This window comes from Caloenas nicobarica, chromosome 2, assembly GCF_036013445.1.
Source record: "Caloenas nicobarica isolate bCalNic1 chromosome 2, bCalNic1.hap1, whole genome shotgun sequence".
Classification (NCBI taxonomy): Eukaryota; Metazoa; Chordata; class Aves; order Columbiformes; family Columbidae; genus Caloenas; species Caloenas nicobarica.
Genome location: NC_088246.1, coordinates 123,881,574 through 123,894,617, shown reverse-complemented (window position 1 = coordinate 123,894,617; position 13,044 = coordinate 123,881,574). Strand labels below are relative to the sequence as shown.

The window sequence follows — 13,044 nt, the reverse complement described above, 5'->3', positions numbered from 1 at the left end:
CTGACCACCCTTCTCAGTGAAGAACCTTTTCCTAATGTCCAACCTGAACTTCCGCTGATGCAGCTTCATCCCATTTCCTCGTGTCCTGTTGCTGGTCACCAGAGAGAGGAGGTCAGCACCTCCCCGTCCACTGCCCCAAGAAGCAGTAGGCTGGGGTAAGGTGTCACCCTCAAGCCTTCTCCTCTCCAAGATGGACAGACCCAGCAAATTATAGTTTTACTGTGCAACTTTCAGGCTGGCTTTGAGGAAAAGAGAGCATTTGACTTGATGATAAGAAAAGAGGTTATGAAAAACTGTTTAGTTGCTGTGAGTTTAAACTCAATTTAAATTTAATTTTAAAGCATCTAATTCTTGGTACACTTAATATAATTGTTTAGAAAAGAGTGAAGGATTAGAAAACATTACTGCATTAGAAATTTTGGTAATTTGGTACAGAAAACAACATGAAATGTAGGTAGCATCTGTGTAGAGAGAACCTGTGCAGTTTTTGTTTGTTTTCTCACTTGTGGCATGGTTTGTTAACCTCCTGTGGATCACATTACTAGTTTTGGAAGGTATTTAGACTGGGAATATTAAAGTTAATTTTGACTAGACTGTATTTCTAAGATGAGGTAAAGAGAGTGCTACTTAGCATTAGAGTATCATAGTTATGCTGAAATTGCAGACTACAATAACCTGTGTTTATTTTGAAATCACATACTGTGTACAGTTTGCTAATAACTTAATTGGTTTGGAGATAAGTATTATCGGATTATAGTTTTTGAAAATGGCACACTGACTTTCATCATTCACTTTGTTTCAGTTAAGAAAATTTTCTTGAAATTTATTTTGTTTTGTAGCAGAGCAGAGAATTAACTTGCTTTACTTGGACCTATGTTTTTACAGAAGAAACCGCGCTGATGGCTGTTTGGAGAAAGAAATGGTTTAGTTTGCTAACTCAATTTAGCACCTGAAAACACAAAATTTCCTAGTCTTGCATCATCACTGCTAAAATTCTGTAGTTAAAAATGGAGAAGTTTTGTATATTGTGAATAAAAGTTTAACAGTTTTATCTACGATGGCAAAATAGTAAAAGTTCAGTTTTTACAGTGAATTGGATTTCTGTAGGTGATACATAGAGAAATGTTTGGGTTTAGAGGCTGCTTTGCTGTCAGATGTTTTTAAAATCAGGTTGTAGCAGACATTTGAGAGTGTCCGAAGCTGTGTGTGTTTGGATCTGACACAGAAGTTCCACTTTCATCTCTCTCAGCTTCTTGCTAGTTATTTTGTGTGTGCTATCTTTAGTGGTTAAATTGCAGGCCTGCAGATGCAGCAGGAGATTACAAGAGTTTCCTTGCAACAAGTGTCATATTAGAAGCTGGTCAGGGAGAATTTAAAAATAAAGGCAAGCAAAATGCATATTAAAAGTAAACAAAATAGGATGAGTTGAGGGAGCAGTAAGGAAAGAGTAAGGAATCAAATTCCAATGCTCTGCAAAATGGCAATTTTGTGGGTTTGTTTTTCCAAACCTCATGAATTTAAAAAAAAGAAAAGGGCATGAAAATGTAATGGGCTTAGCCAGGGTAGAGTGGCTGCTTCTATGCACAGGCAGTTGCCTTCTGGCTGTTCATAGCTCACAGGTTCAGAACCGTGTGCACTTGAATAACAGCAAAATCGTCTGGGCCTCTAGGAAGCTGCTATATTGTGACAATCTCTGTGCACAGTAAGAAGTGGATGGTGTAGAGCTTTGCTTAAACAGAGTGGTAGATCAAAAGGACTTAGAAGTTAAATTATGGAACTCATATTTATGAAAACTTTTTTTTTTTAAGTAAGGCCAGTATTGTCAAGGAATGAATTATTAGTCAGAGTAGTTGTGTATAGAGTTTATTAATGCCTAAGAGTACAATCTCTGAAATTAACTCATCTATCTAGAAGGTTGCTGCTTACACAGTATTAGTTGATACCTTATGGACTTAGCAAGGGGAAAAGGAAAAAGAGAAAAACTCACCATAGCTGAATAGTGAACAAGTGCATTAGCTCAGATGTTATAGCACAATAGGATGGGCTCTGACTTCTAGTTTGGAACATGTTGGTGCTTGACCAGTCTGGTATAGGCTGGAGAGTGTTGTCTGCACTAATCTATGCAACCTGACTAATGTATTTCATTGAATTTCATTTGAATTTAGTAGTTGAAAAATAAGACTTGAAAGCAAGTCTTGCTCAGCTTTTTTTATTTGGACATTTGTTGATAGGCACACTCACAAAGCTGTCTTTTTCTCTTGGGGAAACTATAGCTGTGTAAGTAAAATAGAGCTATCTGATCACAGTTTTTAAGCCAGTCAGCTTTTCTGGCTTTACCATACCACCGCAAATACAACTAAGAGTGTTGGCTGTATCTGTTTTATATATATAGTTATATGTGCATATATATATGCATTATTGATGGACTATGCAGAGCTTCTCAACTCCAGGTTCTTGAACTAAAGCAGGTGAGATTGTTCTGAACTGAAAATTGCTGTTACTGTCTGGCTTGTTTCTGATGCTGTTAAGTGAAGTACTCTTGAGGCTGTTTTCTTGAGGATGCGTGTTGGTTAAGTAGTAATTGACAAAATACTTTAATTGGCATTTGAATTATATGGAATAAACTTCTCTAGTCTTTGAGTGAACACTTTGATTTCTGAATTAATGCCTGTTAATGCTTAGAGTTTGTAGAGCAGAACATTCCTTGTCCTAGTGTTCTGTGGATAAATTGGGAACTCATGGTTTGAATCCAGCCTGGGACTTTGAAGGCAGATAAGTGTATGTTATTGATATTATATTTAAAGTACCCGATTGCTACTAAATTGACTTTTTTCTTTTTTTGCTTTATTTTTTGCAGGCTGGCGCTCTTGATTTATTGAAGGAGCTTAAGAATATTCCAATGACCCTTGAGTTGTTACAGGTATGATTTTCTTATTGTTGTTATGTTGCAAATACTAACACCGTGATGATGAAAGCGAAGCCATCAAATTTGGAAGAAGGTCGCACTGATGAAGTAGATTCCTATGTATGGAAACATTGGTGTTGTTATGGGGTAACTAGTCTTATTTCACACCGATTTAGGGCACGTAAGTGTTTTTTTCCAGTAGCAAGCTCTTTTATCTTTCTGTTTAAGTTGAAAGTAGTGAATTTTGTTATGGACAAAGGGAAATCGCTGCTTATAAACTTACCTTACATATAATCTTAGGTTCTTACTAATACAAATGTGGTGTGCTTCCTTCCTTCCTTCTTGAAGGAGAATGCACCTGATTAGAGCTGATACCTTATTTTCTCATGTAGTTAGTTCTGCTTTTGGATTGTGAGGAGAAGCATAGCTCATATGTTCAGGCAAGTTGTATTTGACCATTTCTTTCCCCGTCCCCACCCCCCCGTCCCCACCCCACCACATAACTCTGAGTAGGTTATTTCCTGAGGTAATTATACTACTACTGTTCTTTCTCACCTTTTGCTCCCCTTGGGCAGGAGTGATGGTGTGGTACAACCTCTCTCACTTGCATGCATACTCTCTCTAATTTTGCTTGTATCTACATCTCTAACATAGCATTTATATATTATTTATAAATTATTTTAAAAAGTAACTCAGTGAACTCTATTTGCCTGTCAAGTTTCACAGTTTGTAATGTAATTCATCAAGGAACAACTTTTGTTCCAAAATAACTAGATATTTCCTATCTCTGTGAAAATTTTCAAATGGCAGAGGTAAATGTAAGACCTGATTTGCCGTGGTAGCCACTTCAATTGGAAGAGACTGAAAAAGTAACTTTTTTCTAAGTAACAATTAATGGCCACAGATACAGAATTAGCTATAAAGTTCAAATTTTAAGTGGCAGTAGCAGTGTCACTCTTGACATATGCATCCTATATATTTGCAGAATATACTTAGTACATTTTTACTAGTACTATTTGTGACAGAAAATAGGAATTTGAAAGTGTCACCTAAATGCATGAATGGCATGGCTGATATGATGCTGCAACCTTCTTCTCTCCCCAATGTCCGTCCTCCTTCCTTAAAAACAAAACAAAATCCCACTGAAACAAACAAACAAACAACCCACAACACACAAAACAACAAAACCCATAAAACCCCTCTGTTAGCCTGATTCTTTGGAGTTTCTTTGTGCAGATCATAATACAAAGTATTTGTGTAATAATGTTTTTTGCCTTTGGAAGGAAAAATCTCTCTGCAAGTGCTCCAGAAATTCTGTAAATGCTGCTGTGCAAAACTTCTGCTTAGTGAGAAGAGCAAGACTAGAAGGAGAAGGTTTATACAGAACAGCAGAACAACTTTATCCTTGAACCGTGAGGATCTGAAGAATGTACAAGTAGATAACTTACTATTTTTCTAGTTGCAATGAAAACCTTAGTAATGTTATCAACAGAGGAGGACTCTTAATCTTGCTAAGTACAAACAGACTCAACTCGTGTGTGACCGTGACTTAATTTATATAGAGTTACGTATTAATCCTGTCCACTTTTCTATCCTACTTGAAAGAAGCTTATTTATTCCCATCCATGTGACAGGTACTTGTTTTTAGAGTGAAATGATATTTACAGTAAATGATTGGTTTTAATCTGTATAGAGGCAGACACTGTTGTAAAGGAGATTTCTCTGTTACAGTAGGTCTAAAGGGATCAGGTATTTTAGCCTACTCTTATGTAGTAGATTGACTGTAGCTTAATTAAAAAGTTTTTCTTAAGTATCCACTACTCTATTCAAAATAGTTGTTCTGCATAAGATGGCGTTTAGCAATACGTTTAGACTCAAATTTACATTATTTTTGTTGAGAGTTTTATAAATATGTGAAGTCTGCTGGAAATTTTCTATGTTAGTCTCCCAAATTTGCTTAAGCAATGGAGTACTCAGAGTGAGAGCCAAAATGCAAAGTAATCACACACATCACTCTGGTAGCAGATCGTTAGTGTGGTGATGTCAAGGAGGGTGATGATCATGAGAAGGTGGGAGCACTTGCTTCCTCTGCGTAGAATGAGATGTCTGTTGATGTGTTTGAACTGATGATACACAGGACAAAACTGAAAAGCATACTTCCACACCCATTTTTAAGCAGTTTTGAAAACTGGGTGCATTGAGAAAAGCACTGCTAGCTGATGTAGTCGTTTAATTATTTCTGTGTAATAAAAGAAGTGATGATTTTTCCTGTAACATGATTGTCACTTCCATGTGAGCTGGCAAAGTCCTCTGAACAGTTCTCAGGTATGTGGAGCAGGAAGGTGCACATCAGTAGTCTGGACTTGTGCTTGTGTCTTTCTTGCTTTATTTTTTCACAGAAAGCTCAAGTGGTTACAGACAATAATACAACTGTGTCATATCTAACGAGTTTTATGTAAGCAAGCTGATACTTGCTCAGCTAGGCAGGGAGCCAGGAGCCTTCCTCACACGTGATTTATCCGGTGGTCAGAATTGCAAATCTGTTTAGCAGCCGCACAGTATTAAAGGCATCATGGTCCTGGTGCTAACTGTGAGTAGTGTGCAGCCAAACGATGAGTGAAACAGACGGTCTTTATTTTAACAAACAGGTTTTACTGGAAGTTACTCATCTGCAGAACTAGGTTGTGATGTACAGTCCTTGTTAATGACTTCTTGCCAGTTCACTGGCGAGCCGAGGAGACTCAAGAACCTGGTGGTGGTTAATGTGCAGGGGTAGATCTGGCTCTCATTTGGTCCAGGTGCTCTCCAATTCTCTATCCTCATACTCTCTTACAATTTGAAGTTGGTAACACCTCTCCTTGCTTTGGTGGTTTATTTTCTTCCCCAACTATGTTCCTTATATTTTCTCATTTGTTCTGGTTTAGAGAAGAGTGGCTGCCACCGTAAGTTTTGTTTTGGGTTCAGTTGTAGGTTACTTAGGCCAGCTGTGGCTGGTACCAACTAAAGGCTGCTTGGCCTACAGCAGGAATGCTTTGGGGGTGAAAACAGCTGGTTTATGCTGTCTCTAAGCCTCTTTACTCTCAGAAAGCATATGAAAAGTGCTCCAGAATTTGAAGTGGGGAAGAATGATCCATTGAAAATACATTTTGGACAGGGCGAGGAAACTTTTCATATGCCTGCACACTTATAAACTGACACAGAGATAAAGCAATTCCACAGGTTACACTGCGCTAGGCAAAAATACCAGTGTTTTCCACTTTTAGAATGGCTCTCACACAAACAACTCCATAGGCTGGAAGACTGAGGAAATTTTGAATGCTGATAGCTGGTTTGTAATTAAAGCACAGTCATTTTGAGAAGATAATAACACTGATCTTTTGTGATTATCTGAGTCAATTTGCAGGCAAATAAACTGGTAGATCATTCCTTCTCCTCTCTTTAGGATGGGCCAGATCAAGTGCTCTATAAAAGCAAAAAAACCCCCTATGTTTATCTACTGCCTTAACAAAGCTAGTGGTTTAGACAATCACCATAACCTGTTTCTCCTGTGTGATCAGAGGAAGAAATTAATTTAGCCAATTAATTATGAGTTTTACTTGCCTGAGTAAGTCTATTAGTTGGTGTCTTTCCTTTTTGCGGCCGAGAGTAGGCTGTGGTTGTGCCCAGTTATCAGTGGAGGGTTGTTGGGCTTTTTTTAGATACATTTTTCTCATTCAGGTATGATAGGTATTTTATGGAGTTCCAAGCACGTGTTATTCTTTATTGTCTGAACATAGTGTCCAGTGTATGTGTTTAACATGTCAAGAGCATTGGCCAGTACTGTTAGTCTGAGTGAACAGAGTACATCTTGAAACACTTTAGTTACAGGTGAGTAACCATCTGTTTTCTTTAATTCAAAATACGTGTTTAGAGCTGATGCTCAGAACTGAGGTTATTTGATGTGTTTCCTTTGCTGAAATAGCTACTGAATATTTCAGTACATTTCCAGTCATTTAGCACATCCACGGTGCCCCAAAAAGTGGTGTGTGGGTTGTAAGGAGTAATTTACAGGAACAAATCCTTTCCATTTTTAGTGAGTCACAAAGATTTAAATTTTCCTTTAATGGAGAAGGGAATTTATAATGAACTGTTGCAAAAGTAAGTAGAATAATTTATATTTAGTGATTCCTGTAGATAGTAAATGCAACAAAACTGAGCATCTTTGGAACAATTTAAAAAATTATTTATCAATCAAAATATGATATGATAATAATATACTTGCTTGTATTGTTAAAGACTTTTCTTGTCTCATGAAACTAGAAGTGTGGAAATGTTCTGCTTGTTAGATTAAAACGTTTGTCAGAAGTCTTCTAAAATGAAACTTGCGTGGCTGTTGAGCTTAATTTCTGTCCTCATCTTCCCAGTCTTAATAGGACTGGGTTGTAAATTAATCTCTTCACTCCATAGGTGGCAGTAGTGCCAAAGGTTTAAAGCCTGTCACTATTTTGGCCTTTTCAGAGGGACAGGCTAGTCTTGGTGTTCCTTTCTAAAAGCAGAGCCTTCTGTGATTAAGATTTTTAAAGAACTTCAGTATTGCCAAAATGATTAAGAATCTAAAACATATCCCTCCCAACTGATATTCCAGCTTCTTTAACAGCCACTAAATGGGAATTCTTAAGAGTATGAAGTCACTGAAGCAGTTGGCAAGCTTCTAATCACTCCAAAACGTAAATATAGTCATAGCTTCGGAGAAAAATAAGGTTTTGAGGCAAGAAGCTTTGCTAAAAAATTATGCAACATTAAGATGTACATATGATTTTTACATAGCTAGATGTTTTCAATGTGTCATGCTTAGTTTAGGTAAATTGTTTGAGAGCAAAAAATCTTCTGATTGACTCCCCTTAACTCTCCTGCCTCACCACCCCACCCTGGGCCCCAAACTTCTGTGATGGAAACAAATGGTAATACTGCTGCATTTCTTTTTAAAATGTCCATGTTGTTAATGTAAGTTCTGCAAAGACTTGCAGCATTTCATCCTGATATTCTTACCAAAAAAAACCCAACCCCAAAAAACGCAAAACAAAAAACCAAACCAGCCACAACAAACACAAAAAAAATCCCACAAAACCAAAAGCAAAGAAAAAAGATACTTTTAAAAAACTATGTCAAATACAACTTTATATATGCTTACTTATTATCTTCATGTCACCTTTTATAGTGTATATTTTTATTTCTGTTGCAGTCTACCAGAATTGGAATGTCAGTGAATGCGATACGCAAGCAAAGCACAGATGAAGAAGTTACATCTTTAGCAAAATCTCTTATCAAGTCTTGGAAGAAACTGTTAGGTATGGCGACTCGAGCTTTTTTTTTTTTTCCCTGCCCTTGCATGTTTTAACTGTACTCAGTCTTGGTGCAAATCCTTGACACTGCCTTGCTTTAGATGCATTTGTGCTCCTGTGTAGGTATTGAAACTTTGTGCACTGATGTAGTTGGATTTTTTTTACCCTTGGACTATCACCAGTACGTTACTGTGAAAGTGTATTCAGAGAAAAAATGAATATATTCTTATTGGGGCTGGCAGGCAGTAGGAAGCCAACTTCTGTGACATGACTCATTTCTGAAGTCTGGTTGCCTGCTGCTGAGCCAGAGTGACTGTACTGCAGTACCAAGCACTAACGAACCTGTTGTTGACTATTTCCTTTGTCAAATATAACAGGTACTCTGAAGAACTTGTGCAAAATCTCATATGAGAGTGTGGAGGCTTTGAAGTTTGGTTATAAAGTGATTTGTGAAGAGAAAAAAAAAACGGTAAAAACATTAAAAATCTGTTAGTGAGAAATAGAGCTGCACTTTCTAAAACCTTCATCGTTTTAAACAGCATACTAATTAGTGAGTTTATATTTTTTGCTTAATTGCCCTTAAAGCAATGAATGCAGTTAATGAAATCTTTCTGTTAGCTGGTTTTTTGTAGTACTTAATTTTAATGTGTTTGAAAACACTCAAATCTCAAACTGTTCAGGTATTTTTGTTCACACACTGTGCTGTGCTCTACCTCTTTGTATCCAGGTTTAGGTAAACTAAGATTTAGGAGGCTTGAAATTTTGAAATAGAAAACAGTTTACGTTATTTTTCACTGATTTAAACATTTACCGTTCTGTCTAGAAAAATACGCTAAATACCAGAAAGTGTTAAAATCATCTGCCATTTGAAGTCAGCCTCATTTTTATCAATTGTGAAGCATTTTATCAGATACTTTATTACTCTCTTGTAAATTATGTAGAAATTACTTTGTATCCATTTCACAGTATATGTACATAGAAATGGACAATTTGTGACAGCTTTGAAGGTCTGGTAAGAAGCAATAACCTCTACAGCAGACATTTTTTTTAACCTACCTTTAGAAAGTTAGATAATAGTAATTAGGTTAGTTTTAGTAATTAAACTTAGATAACACTAGATATTCTGACAAAAGACTTTTAAAATAATGATAATGACTTTTGTTATAAATTAAATGCATACTTTAGAAAGGATCTGATAAGAGTTCACTGGTAGATAGTGAAAATTATGTACTTTTTATGTTTAAATTTCCACTTAGAACTTGAAGTCCCACTGTATTCTATCCAATGCATAAAAGTGGTAAGATACATAAGTGGAGAAATGGACTTGCATATTAACTTGAATTACTCTAAAGACTTCTAAAAGCAGCAGCTGGATTGAGTGACCGAGCTCTCAAGGTATTAATTTAAGTTTAAAAAAAAAAGGCCCTGTCGAAGTGGGGGGTTTTTGTTTGTTTGGGTTTTTTTAATTCTCTAAAGCTCAAATTTTTTGATACTGCAACTTAGTGTAAGCAGCAAAGTAGAGGAAATACTCTTGTATTTCCCACAGAGTTCTCAGCTTTTGGGAGTGCTCTTGTTGGGGACAGGGGGACTGACCCTTCTGGGCATTGCTGTCCTTTGAGCAAGGGAATTGCCATTTATTTGTTGAGACAGTAAAAATAGTCTTCTGTCTCCTTTTTTTTTTTTAACACAATATCTTAAGTCAGTCAAACTTGTCTTAATATGTTGTTACTGACTCATCTTTTTGTTCAAACACTGTGAAACATGGGGTGTATTATTCCTGCCTGGGGAGCAGAGGCTGTTAGTGCTGTAGGAGTCTGGAATGAGCCCGCGGTGCTGGCGGGTCGCGGCCAGGCAGTCTGGGTGCGGGATGCTGCTGCAAGGGGTGCTCCTGGCTCCCCTTCTGCACAGGAGCCTCCTTGGAGCTCCAGTAGTTCTCTAGGAGGCTGGAGCTGGGAATGGACCAGTTGGGAACCAATCCTTTTATTAATTTCTTCCAGCTTAGATTTCAACTGTATCAGTTTCCTGATCCAGCCTGTTTGCAGTTACTGTTTCCTGCACAGGGATTGCGGCAGTAACGTACAGCTGGGGAAAGGTGGACCTTCCCCTTTTGATGGCTGGCCACATTCAGATTGTTTTAGGACAGTTGGGAAACTACCAAAGGCTGCTGACATCAGGTGAAGTCAAATGTGAGGAACTGGAAAGTAAATAGCAAATATTTGACATTAATCAGAACTGAATACTTTCTTCTTGAGGAACTGGGTATGTGACCTTCGTGCACACTCTAATTTTTGTTACAGGGCAGGTATTGCGTGTACGTTATTGTGCCGGGTCTGGTACGGTTGTGGTTGTGCACTTATTGTATAAAATCAAATTATTCCTGAAAATATAGCACTGCTTGTAATCAAAATTTACGTAACTATATTTTCCTTGATCATAAATTAGACCTTATAGTGAAGTGTAGTAGGGCAAACGTTTCACCTCTCATTTCGCTGCTCAGTCATTCATTAGAATGTAAAATCTCATAACTGTGGAAGATAGGGTATCTGGGCTGGGTGGAGTATGGATGGGAGTCTTACAAAGTACTCTTTTTCTGTTTTATCATTAGTTTTGACTTTCTCAGAAGAATACAAAATACCATGTGCTTGAGAAATCAATTTTGATTATGCTGTTTATAGTGCATATAAAATGGTATGGATCAAAGATGGAAGCAGACAGCTGTTAATCGTACCAAGTGTTGTACTCAGAGATCTGAAGTTTTTGTGAGTTATTTTTATCAGACGTTTTGAATTTAGGCAAGAATCATTTAATCTTCAGCCTGCATGTACTTTCTAAGTTGAAAGCTGTTGGAACTTACCTTTTAAGAATGCATGAGAAGAAGTCACAGTAAAGTTGTGAATCACGAGATGCTGATGGCTGGACCAGAGCCATGCCATGTTACTGGTGGTTTTTCAGGGGAGCGGGAAGCTGCCTGTAAGAGAGCTTGCAGGCGTTGTCTGAAGTGACTCACCAAGTGAGTGAGCTACAGTGGAAGATCACTTTCAGATGTTGCTGTAAAAACGTTTAACCACACAGCCGAGTTGGTCACAATTTACATAAGGAAGCAAATTCTGTTCTCAGAATAAAATACTGTTCAATTATAACATGGGATTTGCAAATAACGATTGTTTTGCCAAGTGGCTGAGTGTATAGAGTATGCTATGCAGGTAATGGATCTATGCATACCCACTTAGGTTATGCGGGGTGATCCTTTATCTTAAAAAAAAAAAATCTTTAATGCATTTGACATTCTCCATCACAAATAATTACTTGCTGAACTGTAAAAGTATACAGTGGAAAAGAATGTCTAGACCTCTAAGTAAACTTAATTGCAGTAAGTTTATGTACTGAGCTGGAAATGCAGAATGATTGAACAATGATCTTAACATTAAGTGGAAGTGTGATCATCTATGGCCAGTAATTAAAAATGGGGCCACAAATGTTTTGAAATGCCCATCTCAAAAAAGCACGTGCCTGAGTAATTTTATTTTAAAGTAAGTGCTTATAATTGTCAAGAGAAGATAACACCAGCCAGACTTCACAGAAGTGTTTTGCTCAGATTACTTTGTTCATGCAATCCGTTGTTATTTTGAACCTGAGTTTGATTCTACTGGCACAAGCTGGTACAGTCTAGGACCATCTTACAGGTATGTTAATGCTGTTATTAGGTAAAGCTGTTCAAGAACATCTAGTAACCTAGTGGCTTTGCTCAAAAAATCATTATTGACAAAACAAGTTCCTAAATTACAGTCTAATAGTGTTTAAGATTATCGTTTAATATTGATAAGAAAGGTACATGTCTTTATTCGATATCAAGTAGAATCAAGTGCATGAATAATTTCAATAGTTTCATTTCCATATCAAGTATGAGCTGTGGAAATTTGGAACTGTTCCATGTACAATTGGTTGATCTATAATTTATTAGGATTGTCAATGGAGAGATAACATGATGCAAATCACATCGTAGTGTATAGGAGAAAAAAAGTGTAGCAAATATGTTAATGTGACATGTTCCTTTGTCACTTATAAAAAAAAAATCTTTTAAAATGGCAAACAGTTCATTATTTTGTTTATTTGTAGAGTCTTATTCCTCCCTATGCTACTATTAGAAAGATGCTTTTCTGATTTTCATGTCTTGCAACATCTTGCAGTGGAATTTCTGATAAGTGTAGCTGCTTGTGCATCTCAAGATTATTTTGGTCAGGGTCTGGAAAGTGGGGCCTAAAGAATTATTAACTATGAGTGAGGATCATTGTTAAATTAATGACTATGGCATCTGTTACCTGTTCTCATATCTCTTTCCTTTAACTTTAAAAAAACTTTTCAAATTTTGGTGGTGATATCTGAATCAGTAACATAAGATAACCTGCTAAACTGAATTCTCATCTGCTTCCAGGGAATAACTAAGCATCTTTCATTAACATTTCTGAAATATTCTTACTTTTTAAAATGTCATAATTTAAAGTTGTTTATGAATTAAAAACAATACCTTTTTTCCCATTTCTTTTTCCTGCTGCTAGCAAATGTCTCGAGTTAATCTGTAATATAATTGTAATTAGAAGAATCTACAATGAAGCTATTAATGGCTTCTAACATTCAGATTAATGATGTTATCTCTGACCGTATATTATTATATTAAAAATTTTGTTCTGGTAACAAAGGACACTGTCATATTTACCCTGGAGAGATTATTTCACTGGAAAAGGTAGAAGTATCTTTCAAATTAGTTGCAACTCCCAGATAGAAACTGCAGTGCAGTAGTCAGAATTTGATAGTCTTATT

The 13,044-nt window shown here is 36.7% G+C and overlaps 1 protein-coding gene across 5 annotated transcripts in view; it reads left to right on the top strand.

Moving 5' to 3' along the window:
• The window catches only part of TCEA1 (transcription elongation factor A1), a 28,074-nt gene that overhangs the window by 3,762 nt on the left and 11,268 nt on the right, over positions 1-13,044 (top strand). For 2 of the 5 annotated variants that reach the window (XM_065627133.1, XM_065627132.1), the window contains exons 2-3: positions 2,858-2,920; positions 8,127-8,232. In XM_065627133.1, the coding sequence (XP_065483205.1) occupies positions 2,858-2,920; positions 8,127-8,232 (169 nt within the window). The other 3 variants (XM_065627134.1, XM_065627136.1, XM_065627135.1) reach the window with 3 other exon arrangements.